Genomic DNA, 15,105 nt, shown 5'->3' on the forward strand with positions numbered 1-15,105 from the left:
TTAATTTTTTATTTATTTATTATTATTTATATATATATATTTTTTTTCTTGATATGCTTGATCAAAGGTGGCTCTATATTGTAATTGCTTATTGTTTAGTTTTTTTTAATAGTTTATTAAAACCATTAAAACAATACGACAAAATTTAATTTACTCTTTGATAGCAAAACATTATGGTATTCCAATTTATTCGATACATAAATATTACGAGATGAATTCATCAAGAGTTAATGTTTACAAGTAATTATAAGATACAATCGATTGTTAGTTTTTTTTTTTTTTCAATCAACACTTAGATTCATAAATGTTGCTCAAATAATAATTAAATAATTTTTTTTATTTTTTATAAATTAGAAAAAAAACAAAAGCAATTATAATAAAAAGCCAGGAATTTTTTTTTCCTTTTTTTTTGGCATAAAAACTTAATAACTTAATCCTCACATAATATATACATAATGTTTTTTTTTTTTTCTTGTAACAAACTTACGCACACTTAAAATTAATTTGTATTTTATTTTTTCTCTTTTTTTAAAAAAATGATTATTATTAATTGCCTAAATATATTTATTGAAATATAAAATTTTTTTTTTATCTTCGTGTTTTGTCAAGTAAATAACGTAAATTTTAAACATAACAAATTGTTAACAAAAAAATAATTTAATCTATTATATAAAATTAAATCAATAACCTGCCGGTGGAGCTTGAAATATATAATAATTTTAATTTTTTTTTCTATCGAAATATATAAATAGAAACATCAATTTCATGTATTTTATTATAATTTTTTAACAAAAAAATATATCTAGACTTATGTACTAAAATAAATAATTGTCAAAATAATATTAATCGTGGGTCAAGCCAGCTGCTAAATAATTATCAACAAAATAATTTACATTATGACAGTGATCATTAATTTTTAATATTTAATTTATATCACAGTCAAGTCCGAGATTCGATTATTCAATTTTTTTTCTTCTCAAAAAATATACACTAAAAATACTGTATCAAAAAAACAAAAAACAAATTTGTAAATCCCACGAGTGTACATCACGAGCACCACTGGCAGGAAAATTTTAAATATCAAAAAAAAAAAATTAGTATTAAATATTATTAATAATAAAATCACGAATTTATTATTATTTTTTTAAATTTCCACTATTCACGTTTATCACAGACCACGCATGACTCAATTTGTAATTTTGTAAAAATTTTTGTATTTAAATTATTCAACACCAAAAGTTCTAAACGCCAACACTTTTGAGCAAACAATCTGGTCCATTTAAAATGAAAAAAAAAATTTTTTTAGTTATTAATTTGGACCTTGCCAATGTTCCATTAAATGACTCGAGTGACTAGAAGAAAAAATACGAATAAATAATTAGATATAATATTCAGTCAATTTTTCGAGATTCACACAAATCTTCCATTACACTTGTTTTTCTATAAATAACAAAAAAATAATTAACATTATTATTAGTATTATTTAATGATAAATAATTTATAACTCACAGTGTAGGAAGATAATTTATAGTCGTATGATCTAATCTGTGTTGTTTATCTTCATTTTTCCAGCTCGAAACTGGAATATGCGGAGGTGGTAAAAAACTTCTCAAGGATTGCACGAGTTGAATTGTGTCAACTAGAGCTACAAATAATAATTACAAAATTTAATTATTAATTTAATAGAAAAGCTATTTAATATTAAGAATTTTTTTTTTTTTAAATTGTTTACTAATTAAATTTAGTACTACTTTGTATGCTTATTATCAATTTGATACAATTAGAAAAATAATAACAATCGCACAAAAATAATAGATGAAAAATTTTTTAAATTAAATAATTAATAGCGTCCATTATCATAGAAAATTGAAAAAAAAAATTAAAGAATTATGATTATTATTTTCTTGTAAATGTTTATACTCATAGCACAATGATTTTTTTTTTTTTTCCTTCTAGAAATTATTTACAATAGACTGATTTTATTCAACGAAAATAATTTAAAAGAAAAATACGTATCTACTTCTACTTTGCCTGATAAAAAAAAAAAGAAAACAATCTTGTAATTTTACATTTATTTTTATGTAACGTTTTTGTTAAGTTTATATTTAAGACTCTAAAACTACATTTAATAAAAAAAATAAAAGAAATTTACTTGAATAAATTTAAAAATAGAAAAATTAAAAATTTTATAAAAATAAAAAAATCATTTGTTTTTTTACTTTTTTGCAATGCCTCGGATTGTTTTCCATAAGGCTTACACATGGCTGGTCGAACACAGGCCTTCATTCTTGCCATATTTTTCATGACTTCAGCAAATGCACGAACTATTTTTCCACCACCATCTGAACATATAGAAGTCACTCAACACACAACTCAGATAGAGAAAATTTACAAAAGAGAAAAAACTAAAATTACAAAACAACAAAAAAAAAAGATAAAATAAAATAACTTACTGTCAACGCTTGATGTACTTTGACGAATTCCTTTTTCATCAATTGTCCAAGCACCATTATGCAATGCAAGAAGATCTTTATTTGCATTTGATAAACCTTGAAGATTACCCAAACCAATACCACTTAAACCTTCTAAATTATCCAAATTTGTACGTAAAAAATCAGTCAATTTATGATCAGACATTTGATTATTATTATGTATTGTTTCATAAAGTTGTTGCTGCTGCTGTTGCTGTTGTTGCTGCTGCTGTTGTTGTTGCTGTTGTTGTTGCTGTTGCTGTTTAACAATATTTTTTTTATCTTGTGATGATTGTCTATGTGGTATATTTAATGCTGGACGACTTGGTGGACGTTGTATATTCATTTGATTACCACGTAAATCTGCCATATCTGATGATGATGATCCACCACTACCAATAATACTTGCCATATGTGAATTTTGATTTGAATGATTAATATTACTTTGATAATCAGTATTATGAGAAAAACGTAGCATTGATGATGTTGCATCATTGTCTTGTATATATGTTGGTGCCATATGTCCCATTTTTTGTGTTAATTCAAGTTGATTTTTGTAATAACGACATGCAGGATTTGGACAATTTTGTACAACTTCAATGATAAATTCTTTTTCCATACCAAAAAATTCACGTCCAATTGTATATGATTCCATAACAGCACGTATTGTACCTTCAAGACTTAAATGTAAACCTGGTGGACCATGCATGTGTTTTAACATAACAGCATTTGCAAAATGTTCATATGGTAATATTATTTTTCCATTTTCACGTAATATCAATCTTCCTTGACTGTCAAGAGCAACTCTAGATGCCATCATTCTAAATTTAATAATTACAATTTAATATTTAAATTAATAAGCTTGTTTTATAAATTAATAGAGAGCTTTTTTTTTTGTTTTGTTTACTCACTGAAGATAGGCAGCACTTGGTAACATTGATGCTTCTTTTAATTCAGAAAAACATTGTAATAATTCAATACTAGGATTCCATCCTTTATTTTGTAAATAAAGCTGTAATAACATGTACATTTTTTCAGTGACATAACCAGCACCACTTGCTGAACTGGCATAGCCAGAACCTCCTCCTGGTGGACCCATATCTGTTTGCATATTTTTACCAACAATATTTTTCATAGTCTCTGCCAAGTCCATTCTAAAAAAAATAAAAATAAATTTAAATAAACAATAATAATTTATTTTTAATTAATATTATATAATTTATTTTTTTTTTTTGTTCAAGTATTTATTTTTAAATAAAAGCATCAAGTTTTTTTTTTTTTTTTTTCATAGACGCTTAAATAATTACCATGTTGTGTACATCTTGAAAACTCATCACGAATAATTTTAATTACTCTTTTTTTTAAATTAGAAAAAAAAAAAATCTATAAATATTTTTTAGAATAAAATTAAAAAGACATTTTTTATAGAATATAATATAAATATAAAATTCAAATTAATTTTTTTTAAATAACAAGTTCAATCACCCTCATGACCTCACGACTTTGTAAAAGTTCAATTTCGGCCATTGTTGTTTGTACAAGTTTATTCGCTAGAGCTTCGTGAAATTACGGTACCCGGTGTGTATGTGCGAATAATAAAAATATATTAAAACAATAAAAAAAAAATAAAAAAAAGGGATAAAAAAATATACAATGATGAGCCACCACCCCTCTGTTAAAAAGTCGCGGGACCGATTGGTTGGTCAAGATCAAAGTGGGGGATGAAAATTATGATTGAAACTTACCCTGTGTGTCGCCTTAGTCGTTTTTCTTTTTAATATTAATTAATTATTGTGCAAAAATTCATGCAGTTTAATAAAAAATTTATCAATTAATCAAGTCACTTGCTACACTTTGCATTATGGAGTTTAATTGTTCCGAGTTTCCATTTGCAAATAACATTATTTGCAATGTATAATTATTTCCTGTATTATTATAGTTTGTAAAACTGGTGTTAGAGGCGCTCAAATATGCCGCGCCTTTTTTTTTTTTTAATTTATTCCCGAGATCGCGACATGAAAACGTGACTTTATTTTTTGCATTAGTCAATTAGACATTAGTCATAACCTTAAAAATAACAACAATTAACACATGTTTATACAATTGACAATAATAAACTAATGATTTGTGAAAATAAATAATAAAAAAATGTTAAAAACAAAATTGTTTTATCGTAAAACAAAAAGTGGCAATGTTTTTAAGGTATTTATTAAAATATTTATGTTATTTTATGTTGTTTAAATGAAAAATAATGTTAATATTAATAATTTTATATTGTTAAATAGACTGTTAGAGATCATTATTTGAGAGATGATATATGGTGTGGTTCATCAGCATGTGAATCATGCAGACACAGCGTCAAAGGAGCTATTCTTGATGATGAAAATCCTGGTGCACCAAGCTCATTGATTAATGAACCTTACTATCTCCTTCTTGACACAAATGTTGTTCTTGATCAGGTAAATAAATATACCAACTATTAAAATAAATTAACAATAGTTTTATTATTAATAATTATCATTAAATAAATAAATGATATTATTTATTTTTATTTATTACAGATACATATACTAGAAGAAAATGTTTTATGTAATGTAATTATACTTCAAACAGTTTTAGAAGAAGTTAGACATAGAAGCTCAAATGTTTATAAAAAATTAAAAGACATTATTGTTAATCCAACTAGACGATTTTATATTTTTATAAATGAACATCATAAAGATACATTTGTTGAACGTGTATCTGGTGAAAAAGTTAACGATAGAAATGACAGAGCAATTCGTGTTTCAACTGAGTGGTACAATAAGCATTTATTATCATCAAAAAATAATATAAAAACAATTCTTATAACTGATGATGCTGATAACAAAGCAATTGCTATTAAAAAAAAACTAACATCATTTACAAGTAAGTTTTTATTTATAAAAAAACTTGATGTTTAATTAATTTAATAATAATTATTTTTTTACAGTGGAAGAATATGTCAAATCACTTGATAATTCAACAGATTTAATTGACAAATTGAGTAAAGTAAATTATGATTTTGGTGGTGACAAGGGTAAGCCAATATATCCATGTCATTTAACACCAGCTGAGCTTCATGATGCTATTAAAAATGGTAAATTACAACAAGGAACATTTTTAGCATCTCGAGAAAATTTTATGGAAGGAACTGTTAATGTAGATGGCATGGAAAAACCTGTAAGTGATTTTAAAATTATTTTAACAAACTTCATCATTATTTGTTTAATAATCATGTGAATATATATTTTTTTAAATTTAGATTTTCGTTCAAACTATGGAGAATCTTAATCGAGCAATTGATGGTGATATTGTTGCTGTTGAATTATTACCAGAGGAAGAATGGTCATCACCAAGTGATGTTGTACTTCAAGATGATGAAGAAGAAGATCCAGGTGATGTATTAGATGAAGCTAAAGAAATAATTGCTCAACAACCAGCTAAAAACATTGAACGTACGCCAACTGGTAAAATTGTTGGCATCATACGTAGAAAATGGCGACAGTACTGCGGAATACTACAACCAAGTCTTATCAAAGAAGTAAAAAAAAATTTATTTAAAAGTTAATTAGTTTTTATTGTTAGTAATATTAATGGAAATTTATTATAAATTTATAAAATTTTGTGTTAAGCATACGAGACATTTATTTGTGCCAGCTGAGAGAAAAATTCCAAAAGTTAGAATTGAAACAAGACAAGCTGAAACATTGTGTAAACAAAGAATTATTGTTGCAATTGATTCATGGCCAAGATACTCAAGATATCCACAAGGACATTTTGTACGTGCACTTGGTAATATTGGTGATAAAGAGACTGAAAATGAAGTTTTATTATTGGAACATGATGTACCACACAGTAGATTTTCTGATGAAGTACTCAGTTTTCTTCCTAAATTACCATGGATTATTACAGAATCGGTAAGTCAAATAATATTTTTTATAATTTACCATTAACAATGACAATTGATAGTTGAATTTTTTAAATATTCGATTTAAATTTATGCCATTGTGTAGTTTTAAAAAATTAGTCTTGTGTTGTCAATTTTCTTGAAAAATATCAAGTGAATTTTCTGGTTGTATATTTATTTCAATTTGTCGAGGAGGAAAAAAAAACTGCGGAAATTTTAAACTTGATTGTGAGACTGATTCTTCATCATTAACAATTGGTAAATTTGAATTAATTTTAAATTTTTCTTCGGGTTTTTTAATATTTAAAATTGACGAAAGATTTGATAGTCTTCTTGATGACAAAATTCTCAAATTTTCAAGTGCCAATTGTTTACTCTATTTTAAAAATTGTAAAAAATTTAACGATTATTTATTATTTGCAATTTAATTTATTTATTTACCTGAATTTCATATAAAAATTTCTCAATCACATCAATTTTTTTGGTTTGTTTTATAGTTTCCCAGCGTGAAAACATTGTTTTATCAAATGCCTCTGCAACCATTTCCATTTCTCGAATTTCTATAGACAAAATTTTGCCATTAACTCATTTAAAACGTTAATTTTTTTTCATACCCAAGATATTTACCAGTGTCTTTTAGTTTTTTTAATGTTTTTTGAAGTACTACTTTTTCTTTTTTAACAAAATTATACTGTGCTTGTTGTTTTTTTATATTAATATGTGAACTTTTTATTTCATTCAACAAAGCTTCTAGCTCTTGGACATTATCATTAAATCGCTCCTCCAAATTTCTATAAACAAAAAATTAATTAGTTAATAAATAATAACAGCTATTATTAATATTAATTTTTTTTTTAAATCTCACGAAGGAATATCATAAATAAAATGTTCAATGTTTGTTGTATTTTTAATAAAATCAACAAATCCTTCAATTTGTTCACAAATCATAACAACATCATTAATTGATAATTTTTTTTTATTAATTTTACATTTATCCAAATTATTATGAATTATAAATTTATTTTTTAATATTTTTAATTTTTTTAATATATTATCTTTTAATTCTTCTGAAACTGTTTTTAATTGATTATTCATTTTTATTAAATTTTTAAAATCTAAAATTACAAATTTAATTATCACATATTTAATTTAATTTCATCAAATAAACATAAATAAATAAATAAAAGAAAAACGTCAAAAAATAAAAACAAAAATATCCAAAATAAAATAAATTTGTTGTTATATTAAAGTTAATTATTTGTTTATTAAAATTTTTTTTCAATTTACAGGATGTTGCTCAAAGAGAAGATTTACGTCATGTTGATGTGTGCTCTGTTGATCCACCAGGATGTACTGATATTGATGATGCATTACATTGTAAAGATTTGGAAAATGGTAATTTAGAAGTGGGCGTACATATTGCTGATGTATCACATTTTATTAGGCCTGGTACTGCAATTGACAATGAAGCTGCATCAAGAGCAACAACAGTCTATCTTGTTGATAAACGTATTGACATGGTACCAGGTAAATTAAATATTTTAAATGAAATTATTATGGTTTATTTTATAATTGTTTGAAATATAATATTTCGTAAAATTTATTTTATTAGGATTACTCAGTTCCAATTTATGTTCTCTTCGTGGAAATGAAGATCGTTTTGCATTTTCATGTATATGGGAAGTTGATCATGATGCAAATATAATAAGTTCTAGATTTACAAAATCAATAATTAGATCACGTCGTTCAATGACATATGAAGAAGCTCAATTAAAAATTGATGATCCATCACAAGATGATGCTCTTGCAAAATCATTAAGAAAATTAAATATACTTGCTAAAAAATTAAAAAAACGTCGTCTTGATAATGGTGCACTTGTTCTTGCATCACCAGAAATACGTTTTCAAGTTGATAATGAAACCCATGATCCAATTGATGTTGAAGCTAAAAAATTACGTGATACAAATTCAATGGTTGAAGAATTTATGTTGTTAGCAAATATATCTGTTGCTGAAAAAATTGTACAAGAATTTCCTGAATGTGCAATGTTACGTCGTCATCCTGAGCCACCACATATTAATTTTGAGCCACTTATTAAAGCTGGTAAACATCAAGGTTTTGAAATAAATATATCATCTGGTAAAGAACTTGCAAAATCACTTGAATCAGCATATAAAAATGATAATCCATATTTTAATACAATGCTTAAAATATTAGCAACACGTTGTATGATGCAAGCTGTTTATTTTGTAAGTGGTATGGTACAACCATCTGAATTTTTCCATTATGGTTTAGCTTGTCCAATTTATACACATTTTACATCACCAATTCGTCGTTATGCTGATATTATTGTCCATCGTCTTCTTGCTGTTTGTATTGGTGCTGATGCAACATATCCAGATTTACTTGATAAAAAGAAAAATCATGCACTTTGTCATAATTTAAATTATCGTAATAGAATGGCACAATATGCTGGTAGAGCATCTGTTGCATTAAATACACATTTATTCTTTCGTAATAAAGTACAAAATGAAGATGGTTATATACTTTTTGTACGTAAAAATGCACTACAAATTCTCATACCAAAATTTGGTCTTGAAGGTACATTATATCTTAGTAAAAAAGGTGAAAAATCAGTTGTTAATTTTATTCATAATGAGGAAGAACATACACAAACATATAATGACATTGTATTCAGATCATTTGATCCAGTTGTTGTACAATTAAGTCTTGACAGATCAAATGTACAACATGAAAAACTTGTTTTTAAATTAGTTAAACCAGAAATACCTGGTTTTAGTGTATCATCATCATCATCAGAAATAATCAATGAAAAAATTGTAGAAGAGCCAAAAAGAAAAGCATCACCAGAAGATATGATAATTGATGCACCAGTTCAAAAAAAAGAACGAAAGAAAAAAAATAAAAAACATTAAATAATCATTATTACAATTTTATAATTATTTTTCTTTTTTTTTTTTTTCTTTTTACAGTGTTCATAAATTTGTATGTAAATTTGATTTTGAATAAAAATAACAATTCATAATTTTATTGTTTTTTTTTTTAAATTAAATAAAGACAAAAAATTTATTAACAATTATATACCATTTTATTAAATTATTATTGATAATAGTTATCTAGCTTATTTTCGTTTTTTTTAAATTTTATTTTAAACTTTATAAATCATCATTGTGGATCTGGTGCATTTTTTGCATAGCCCAATTTTTTAAGTGCACGTTTTATATCAGCAAAAACATTTGGATCCTCAATCGTACTTGGCATCTGAAAAAATAAAACAACCATTTAAATGTAATTAATAAAAAAAAAAATTCATTTAACGATAAACTATTGCAAACAATATTAACTTTTTACATTAAACTTTAATAATAAATCAACGTTAGCAATACAACTTTATTTCATCAAACCGGAAGCGGAAATTTACCAATAGTTTTTATTTCTAAACATGATATATTGACAAAGAAAAAATAAAAAAAATAAGTTTATTTTCATTTAAAGATCTCATTTGACCAATCTATTTATTTAAACAATTGAAAAGAAAAAATATATATATACCTTTATAGTTCTTGAACGTGCCAAATCAGCGATTGATTTACGTATTGTTTTACCAGATCGTGTTCTAGGCAGTGCCTTAACAGCAGCAGCAAGTTTAAACGATGCTATCGGTCCAATGAGTTTTCTAATACTCTTAATTAATTCTTGATTAATTTCCGATTCATTTTTTGCACTATCTATATTATTAAAAACACGTAAAATAAATTTATCAATTAAAAAATAAAATAGTAATAAATATTTCATCTAAATTGATATTATATTTCGACAAGTATAAATAGAAATTAACATACCATTTTTCATAACGTACAAACAAAGAGGTATTTCGCCTTTTGATGATTCAGGAACTCCAACAACTGCTGTATCAACAATATCAGGATGACTTAAAACAACATCTTCAAGAGCTGATGTTGATAATCTGTGACCAGCAACATTTATAACGTCATCGTCTCTTGCAGTTACATAAACATATCCATACTCATCAATGTAACCAGCATCCATTGTGTCATAATAACCCTTGTTAAAAATTTATATTAGAAAAAATGAAAAGGAATATATTTATAAATATATGCATTGCAAAGATAATTACTGGATATTTTGAAAAATATATTTCTTCAAATCTATCAGATGCTTTGTAAAGAGTTGACATTGTTCCTGGTGGAAGTGGTAATTTAACAACAATTCTACCAAGTTCATTAGCAGTTGCTTTACTTCCATCTTTTCGTAAAACTTGTACTAATAATTTTTTAATTTAACATTATTATTATTATTTTATTATAAATATTTTTAAATTTTTTTTTTATGCAATTATTATTATACCATTGTAACCAGGAAATGGCATTCCAGTTGTGTGTTTTGGTGGATTTGTACTATGACCAAAACCAAGACATGATGCTGTTATTGCATGTCCAGTTTCAGTTTGCCACCAATGATTTAATATTGGAACTTTAAATACTTTTTCAGCCCAACATTTTGCCTCATAATCACAGTGTTCACCAGCAACAAAAACTGTTTTTAATCTTACCAAAAAATAAAAGCATTTATAATTATTTTTATTTCAATATATAAAAGTTTTTTTTAATTTAAAATACATACGATTTTGTTGAATACTGTTTGCCAAGTTTAGTTTCAGGATCAGCACGTCGAAGAATTCTAAACACAGTTGGAACTGTGAATAATGCATTGACACCATGTTGCTCAATTAATCTGTATAATTAAATACAAATTTAGTAGTAATTTTTTTTTAATAAAAATAAATCGATTAATTCGAAATATAAATGATTATTTTTACTATTAAAAAATAGTAATTTAAGAATAATTAATTTATATTCAATGAATTATTTACTGTATAATTTATTTATAGAAAAAAAATTATTGATAACCTAAAGTATTGACTGGCATCAGGTGTTCGATCTGGTTTACCTTCATACATAACACTAGTAGCACCATAAAGTAGTGGTGCATAGCATATATATGACAAACCAACAACCCATCCAAGATCAGATGCTGCCCACCAAATTGAATTTTTATCCATTCCGTAAATAGCTTTCATTGTCCAGCACAATGTTGCAATATGTCCACCAATTGGTCTTAGTACACCTTTTGGCTTATCTAAATACAAAAAAAAAAATAATATATTATTATATTACAACAATTTAACAGACAATGAATTTAATTTAATTTGTTTTACCAGTTGTGCCAGATGTGTATAGAATATATAGTGGATCATTTGCTTCAACTGGCACACATACATGAGGCTTTGATTTACTTACTAAATCATTCCAATCATACTGATAATTTTTTAATTTTTCTTCCCATACATTTTTACGTTGATAAACAATACACTTTGGTTTTCTTACTGATATTAAATCCATTGCTTCATCAATCATTGTTGTGTATCTAAAATTTTATTTTTAACAAATAATTAATTTTATTTATTTAATAGTTAGAAATTATTATGTAATTAAAATATAATTAACTGAATTATTTTTGTAGGCTCAAGTCCACAACTAGCAGCAATTATAACTTTTGGCTCAGCATGATCAATTCTTGTTGCCAATTCTTTTGGTGCAAAACCTGTTAATTTTATATTACAAAAAAACAAAATAATTATAGTCTTTTTTAATCTCAATGTAAGCAGTTATTATTTTTTTTTTTTTAATAAAAGTAAATAAATTTAATATATGGATAAATTATAATCGATTGAGGGTATCTACTCGTTATTCAATTCACACATTCAAATTTCAAGCCAATATAAACCTTGAAGTAAGCCAAGTTTATAGCATACTGATAAGAAATTTTTTTATCTTTAAAAATTCATATTGATACAAGCAAGGGAAAAATGAATCTATAAATTTAAAAAAAAAAAAAGAAAATAATATAAATTAAGGAATTTAATTTATACTCAATAATATTGTATATATAAATAAATATTTTTAAAATTTATTAATAAATAATTACCACCAAATACAACAGAATGTACAGCACCAAGTCTTGCACTAGCAAGTATTGCAATAATTGTTTCTGGTATAAGAGGCATATAAATAAGTACACGATCACCTTTTCTAACTCCCATGTCAAATAATGCACCAGCAAGTTTTGATGTTTTATCAAGTAATTCATCGTATGATACTTTACGAATTGTTGATGTCAAAGGACTGTCATGTATCAAGGCAATTTTTTTACCATAACCAGATAAAACATGACGATCAACTGCATTATGACATGCATTTAATTCACCTCCCACGTACCTGATATTGAACATTTCATAGAAAAATTAATCGAAAATTCAATTTACAAGGAAATTGTCTATTTATAAACAAATTTTTTTATTTTAAACGAAATATACTCTATATTTTATAAAAAAAACAATCAATATGATATTTTAATATTTAATATTTTATTTATAATTATTTTTACCATTTTGTAAATGGTTCATTTGTATTATCAAGTACTTTTTTCCATGGTTTACTCCATTCAACACATTGTGCAACTTCACCCCAAAATTCATCTGGATATTCAATTGATTTTTTGAATATTTCATCATAAATTTTACTGTAATATGGATTTTTATTAACAATTAAATCTGAAACAAAATTATCGATATTTTAAATAACAAATTTATTTTAGTAAATTATTCATTTACTTTTTTTTTTTTTTAATATAGATAAGTTAAAATTTTAAATGACGGGAATATATTAAATTTAATTTAAAAAAGATACTATTCAATTTTTTTGAATAATATTTATTTTTTAAAACTTCTTGGTGTCATCGTTGTCATCGTTGTCATTTTTTTTTTATTTTTTTTTTTTAACTTCTTGCGTTCTTTTCCGTTTCTTCTATCTTTTTTTTATTTCTATAATATGAATTATTCATTTTACGAATGTACCCAAACTTTGTATATAGTAATTTTCAGTTTTGTTGTTTTTTATTTTTTTTTTATTACTTTACCTTCAAGGTAAATATATAAATAAAATAAATAAAAAAAATGTACTGACACGTAACTTGAGGGTTACGTTATCAAAACATGAAAATATTATGAACAATATATGGGGCTAACAAACACCCCATTTGGCATTTAATACAGGATGTTAATGTTAAATTTTATTTTAGGGTGACAAACAGAAATAAACATAAGGAACAAAGCTTTATTCTTCTTCGAGCTGTTGACTAAATTTCTACTGAAGTTTTTCTCTTGTTTTATTTTGTATTATTCATCATTTTATAGGTATTGTTTTTTTTTTTTTTTTATCAATTATTATTTGATAAATTAGCCTTCATTTGTAGAATATAAAATGATACTTTTTTTTTTTTTTTTTGGTATGAAATTTTGATACTGATTCAAACTCAATGATACAGCATTTATTTTTTTATTTTATTTTTTTTTCAACTATTTATTGTTTATTTATTTGTAATAATGATACAGCAGTGTTATTAAATTTATAAAATACAATGAGTAATACAATATTACAAATGAAAATTGAGAATTGAAATAATGAAATTTTATAAAAAAAAAAAAAAAACAATAATAGATTTGAAATTTAAATTATTTTTTACATGAAATATAAAACTCACCACTTTCATCTCCTTTTCGTGGACATTTTGATCTGACAATACAAGAATCTAATGTCATATCGGTGTCATCTTGGACTTTTGAATCCAGGTAATCCGTATTTACTTGAGCCAGCATTACGTTACAGATAAATTCGTATTACAATAATGTCAAATTGTCAATGGGTATTAATAAATATCCACAAGAATTAACTTCATACACTAGAATTTTTTTTATATAACAAATTTTTATTTAATTATTAATTTAGTATGTTTAAAAAAATATTGTCAAAGTGTTTTGTATAAATTTCTTTGAATAATAAATATTTATAAAATTTCAAATTGAGAAAAAACAAATATAAAAAAATAAAAAAAATAGACCTAAGTGTAAATTATTTGTAAGATAAATAAAAATGTAATAATCAAAGCTTTCAAAAATAAACTTTTCAATAATTCAATCAGTCAATCAGGGTGAAAAAAAAAAAAAAATAAATTCTATTTTGATAGAAAAGTTTGTTTATTTGTGATATTTTGTTTTTTTTTTATGAAAAAAATACTGATAAATAATTAAATATTTATTTCCATGTATTCTACTGATGATTAAAAAAATAATTGAAAAAATCGCCATTACTGGGATTGTGGAAAGAGCTTTTTTTTTTTCATTAATCTAATAGCTGGTAAATTTATAGTTATTACAGTGGGAATTATTTGTAATGATATTGTATGAAAAAAAAAAAAATGTATAAAATAAATTAAAAGTAACAATCAACAAGTGATTTTAATTAGTTGTTTTTTTTTTTCTTGCAAGTTTAATCTATTTTCAAACGAAAACTTTTATCTTTGACATAATTTTTATTTCTATTTTTGTTATATAAAAAAACTAACTGAAAAACTCATCTAACACGTTGTAACTCAATTTGATACCCTCTGAAAAACTTCACTCACGATATTTGTTGCTATTTGTAAAACTTTTTGAATAAAAAATATAAATAAATTTTTTTTTACACTCTCGAATAAACAAATATATAAAATATATATGTGTTTATTTTGATAGAAAGTTACCGACGAGCTCACATTGACAAACT

General features: G+C 24.4%; 4 protein-coding genes across 12 annotated transcripts; 1 reads left to right on the forward strand and 3 right to left on the reverse strand.

Moving 5' to 3' along the window:
• Positions 1-140: 140 nt before the first annotated feature.
• Positions 141-4,406, reverse strand: LOC122851468. 7 transcript variants are annotated; one of them, XM_044150712.1, is made up of 7 exons: positions 3,957-4,151; positions 3,779-3,854; positions 3,383-3,625; positions 2,454-3,292; positions 2,220-2,342; positions 1,510-1,645; positions 1,376-1,440 (listed from the first exon to the last, which is right to left on the reverse strand). In XM_044150712.1, the coding sequence occupies exons 3-7, from the start codon at positions 3,622-3,624 to the stop codon at positions 1,392-1,394; spliced, it is 1,389 nt and encodes a 462-aa protein (XP_044006647.1). In that variant the 5' UTR covers position 3,625; positions 3,779-3,854; positions 3,957-4,151; the 3' UTR covers positions 1,376-1,391. The 7 variants fall into 7 exon arrangements, with proteins under 7 accessions (XP_044006646.1, XP_044006650.1, XP_044006647.1 ...); XM_044150711.1 differs by lacking the exons at positions 3,779-3,854; positions 3,957-4,151 and adding an exon at positions 4,217-4,406 and having other exon boundaries at positions 141-1,440; XM_044150715.1 differs by lacking the exon at positions 1,376-1,440 and adding an exon at positions 928-1,352 and having other exon boundaries at positions 3,779-4,151.
• Positions 4,407-4,451: 45 nt separating this feature from the next.
• On the forward strand, positions 4,452-9,502 carry LOC122851471 (exosome complex exonuclease RRP44). The gene is made up of 8 exons (XM_044150718.1): positions 4,452-4,673; positions 4,757-4,930; positions 5,033-5,378; positions 5,443-5,672; positions 5,755-6,033; positions 6,125-6,409; positions 7,689-7,926; positions 8,012-9,502. The coding sequence occupies exons 1-8, from the start codon at positions 4,620-4,622 to the stop codon at positions 9,334-9,336; spliced, it is 2,931 nt and encodes a 976-aa protein (XP_044006653.1). The 5' UTR covers positions 4,452-4,619; the 3' UTR covers positions 9,337-9,502.
• On the reverse strand, positions 6,276-7,591 carry LOC122851473. Its single transcript, XM_044150723.1, has 5 exons — positions 7,265-7,591; positions 7,027-7,190; positions 6,841-6,959; positions 6,440-6,775; positions 6,276-6,380 (listed from the first exon to the last, which is right to left on the reverse strand). Exons 1-4 carry the CDS (start codon positions 7,492-7,494, stop codon positions 6,530-6,532), a joined length of 759 nt encoding a protein of 252 aa, XP_044006658.1. The 5' UTR covers positions 7,495-7,591; the 3' UTR covers positions 6,276-6,380; positions 6,440-6,529.
• LOC122851472 (acyl-CoA synthetase short-chain family member 3, mitochondrial) lies at positions 9,338-15,105 on the reverse strand. Of its 3 annotated transcripts, none has more exons than XM_044150721.1 (13): positions 14,966-15,105; positions 14,045-14,242; positions 12,890-13,055; positions 12,431-12,720; positions 11,950-12,046; positions 11,661-11,869; positions 11,353-11,581; positions 11,066-11,176; positions 10,790-10,989; positions 10,560-10,705; positions 10,264-10,486; positions 9,974-10,149; positions 9,338-9,682 (listed from the first exon to the last, which is right to left on the reverse strand). In XM_044150721.1, exons 2-13 carry the CDS (start codon positions 14,157-14,159, stop codon positions 9,587-9,589), a joined length of 2,058 nt encoding a protein of 685 aa, XP_044006656.1. In that variant the 5' UTR covers positions 14,160-14,242; positions 14,966-15,105; the 3' UTR covers positions 9,338-9,586. The 3 variants fall into 3 exon arrangements, with proteins under 3 accessions (XP_044006656.1, XP_044006657.1, XP_044006655.1); XM_044150722.1 differs by having other exon boundaries at positions 14,906-15,105; XM_044150720.1 differs by having other exon boundaries at positions 14,923-15,094.

The sequence above is a fragment of the Aphidius gifuensis genome, linkage group LG3 (assembly GCF_014905175.1).
Source record: "Aphidius gifuensis isolate YNYX2018 linkage group LG3, ASM1490517v1, whole genome shotgun sequence".
In the NCBI taxonomy this organism is placed as follows: domain Eukaryota; kingdom Metazoa; phylum Arthropoda; class Insecta; order Hymenoptera; family Braconidae; genus Aphidius; species Aphidius gifuensis.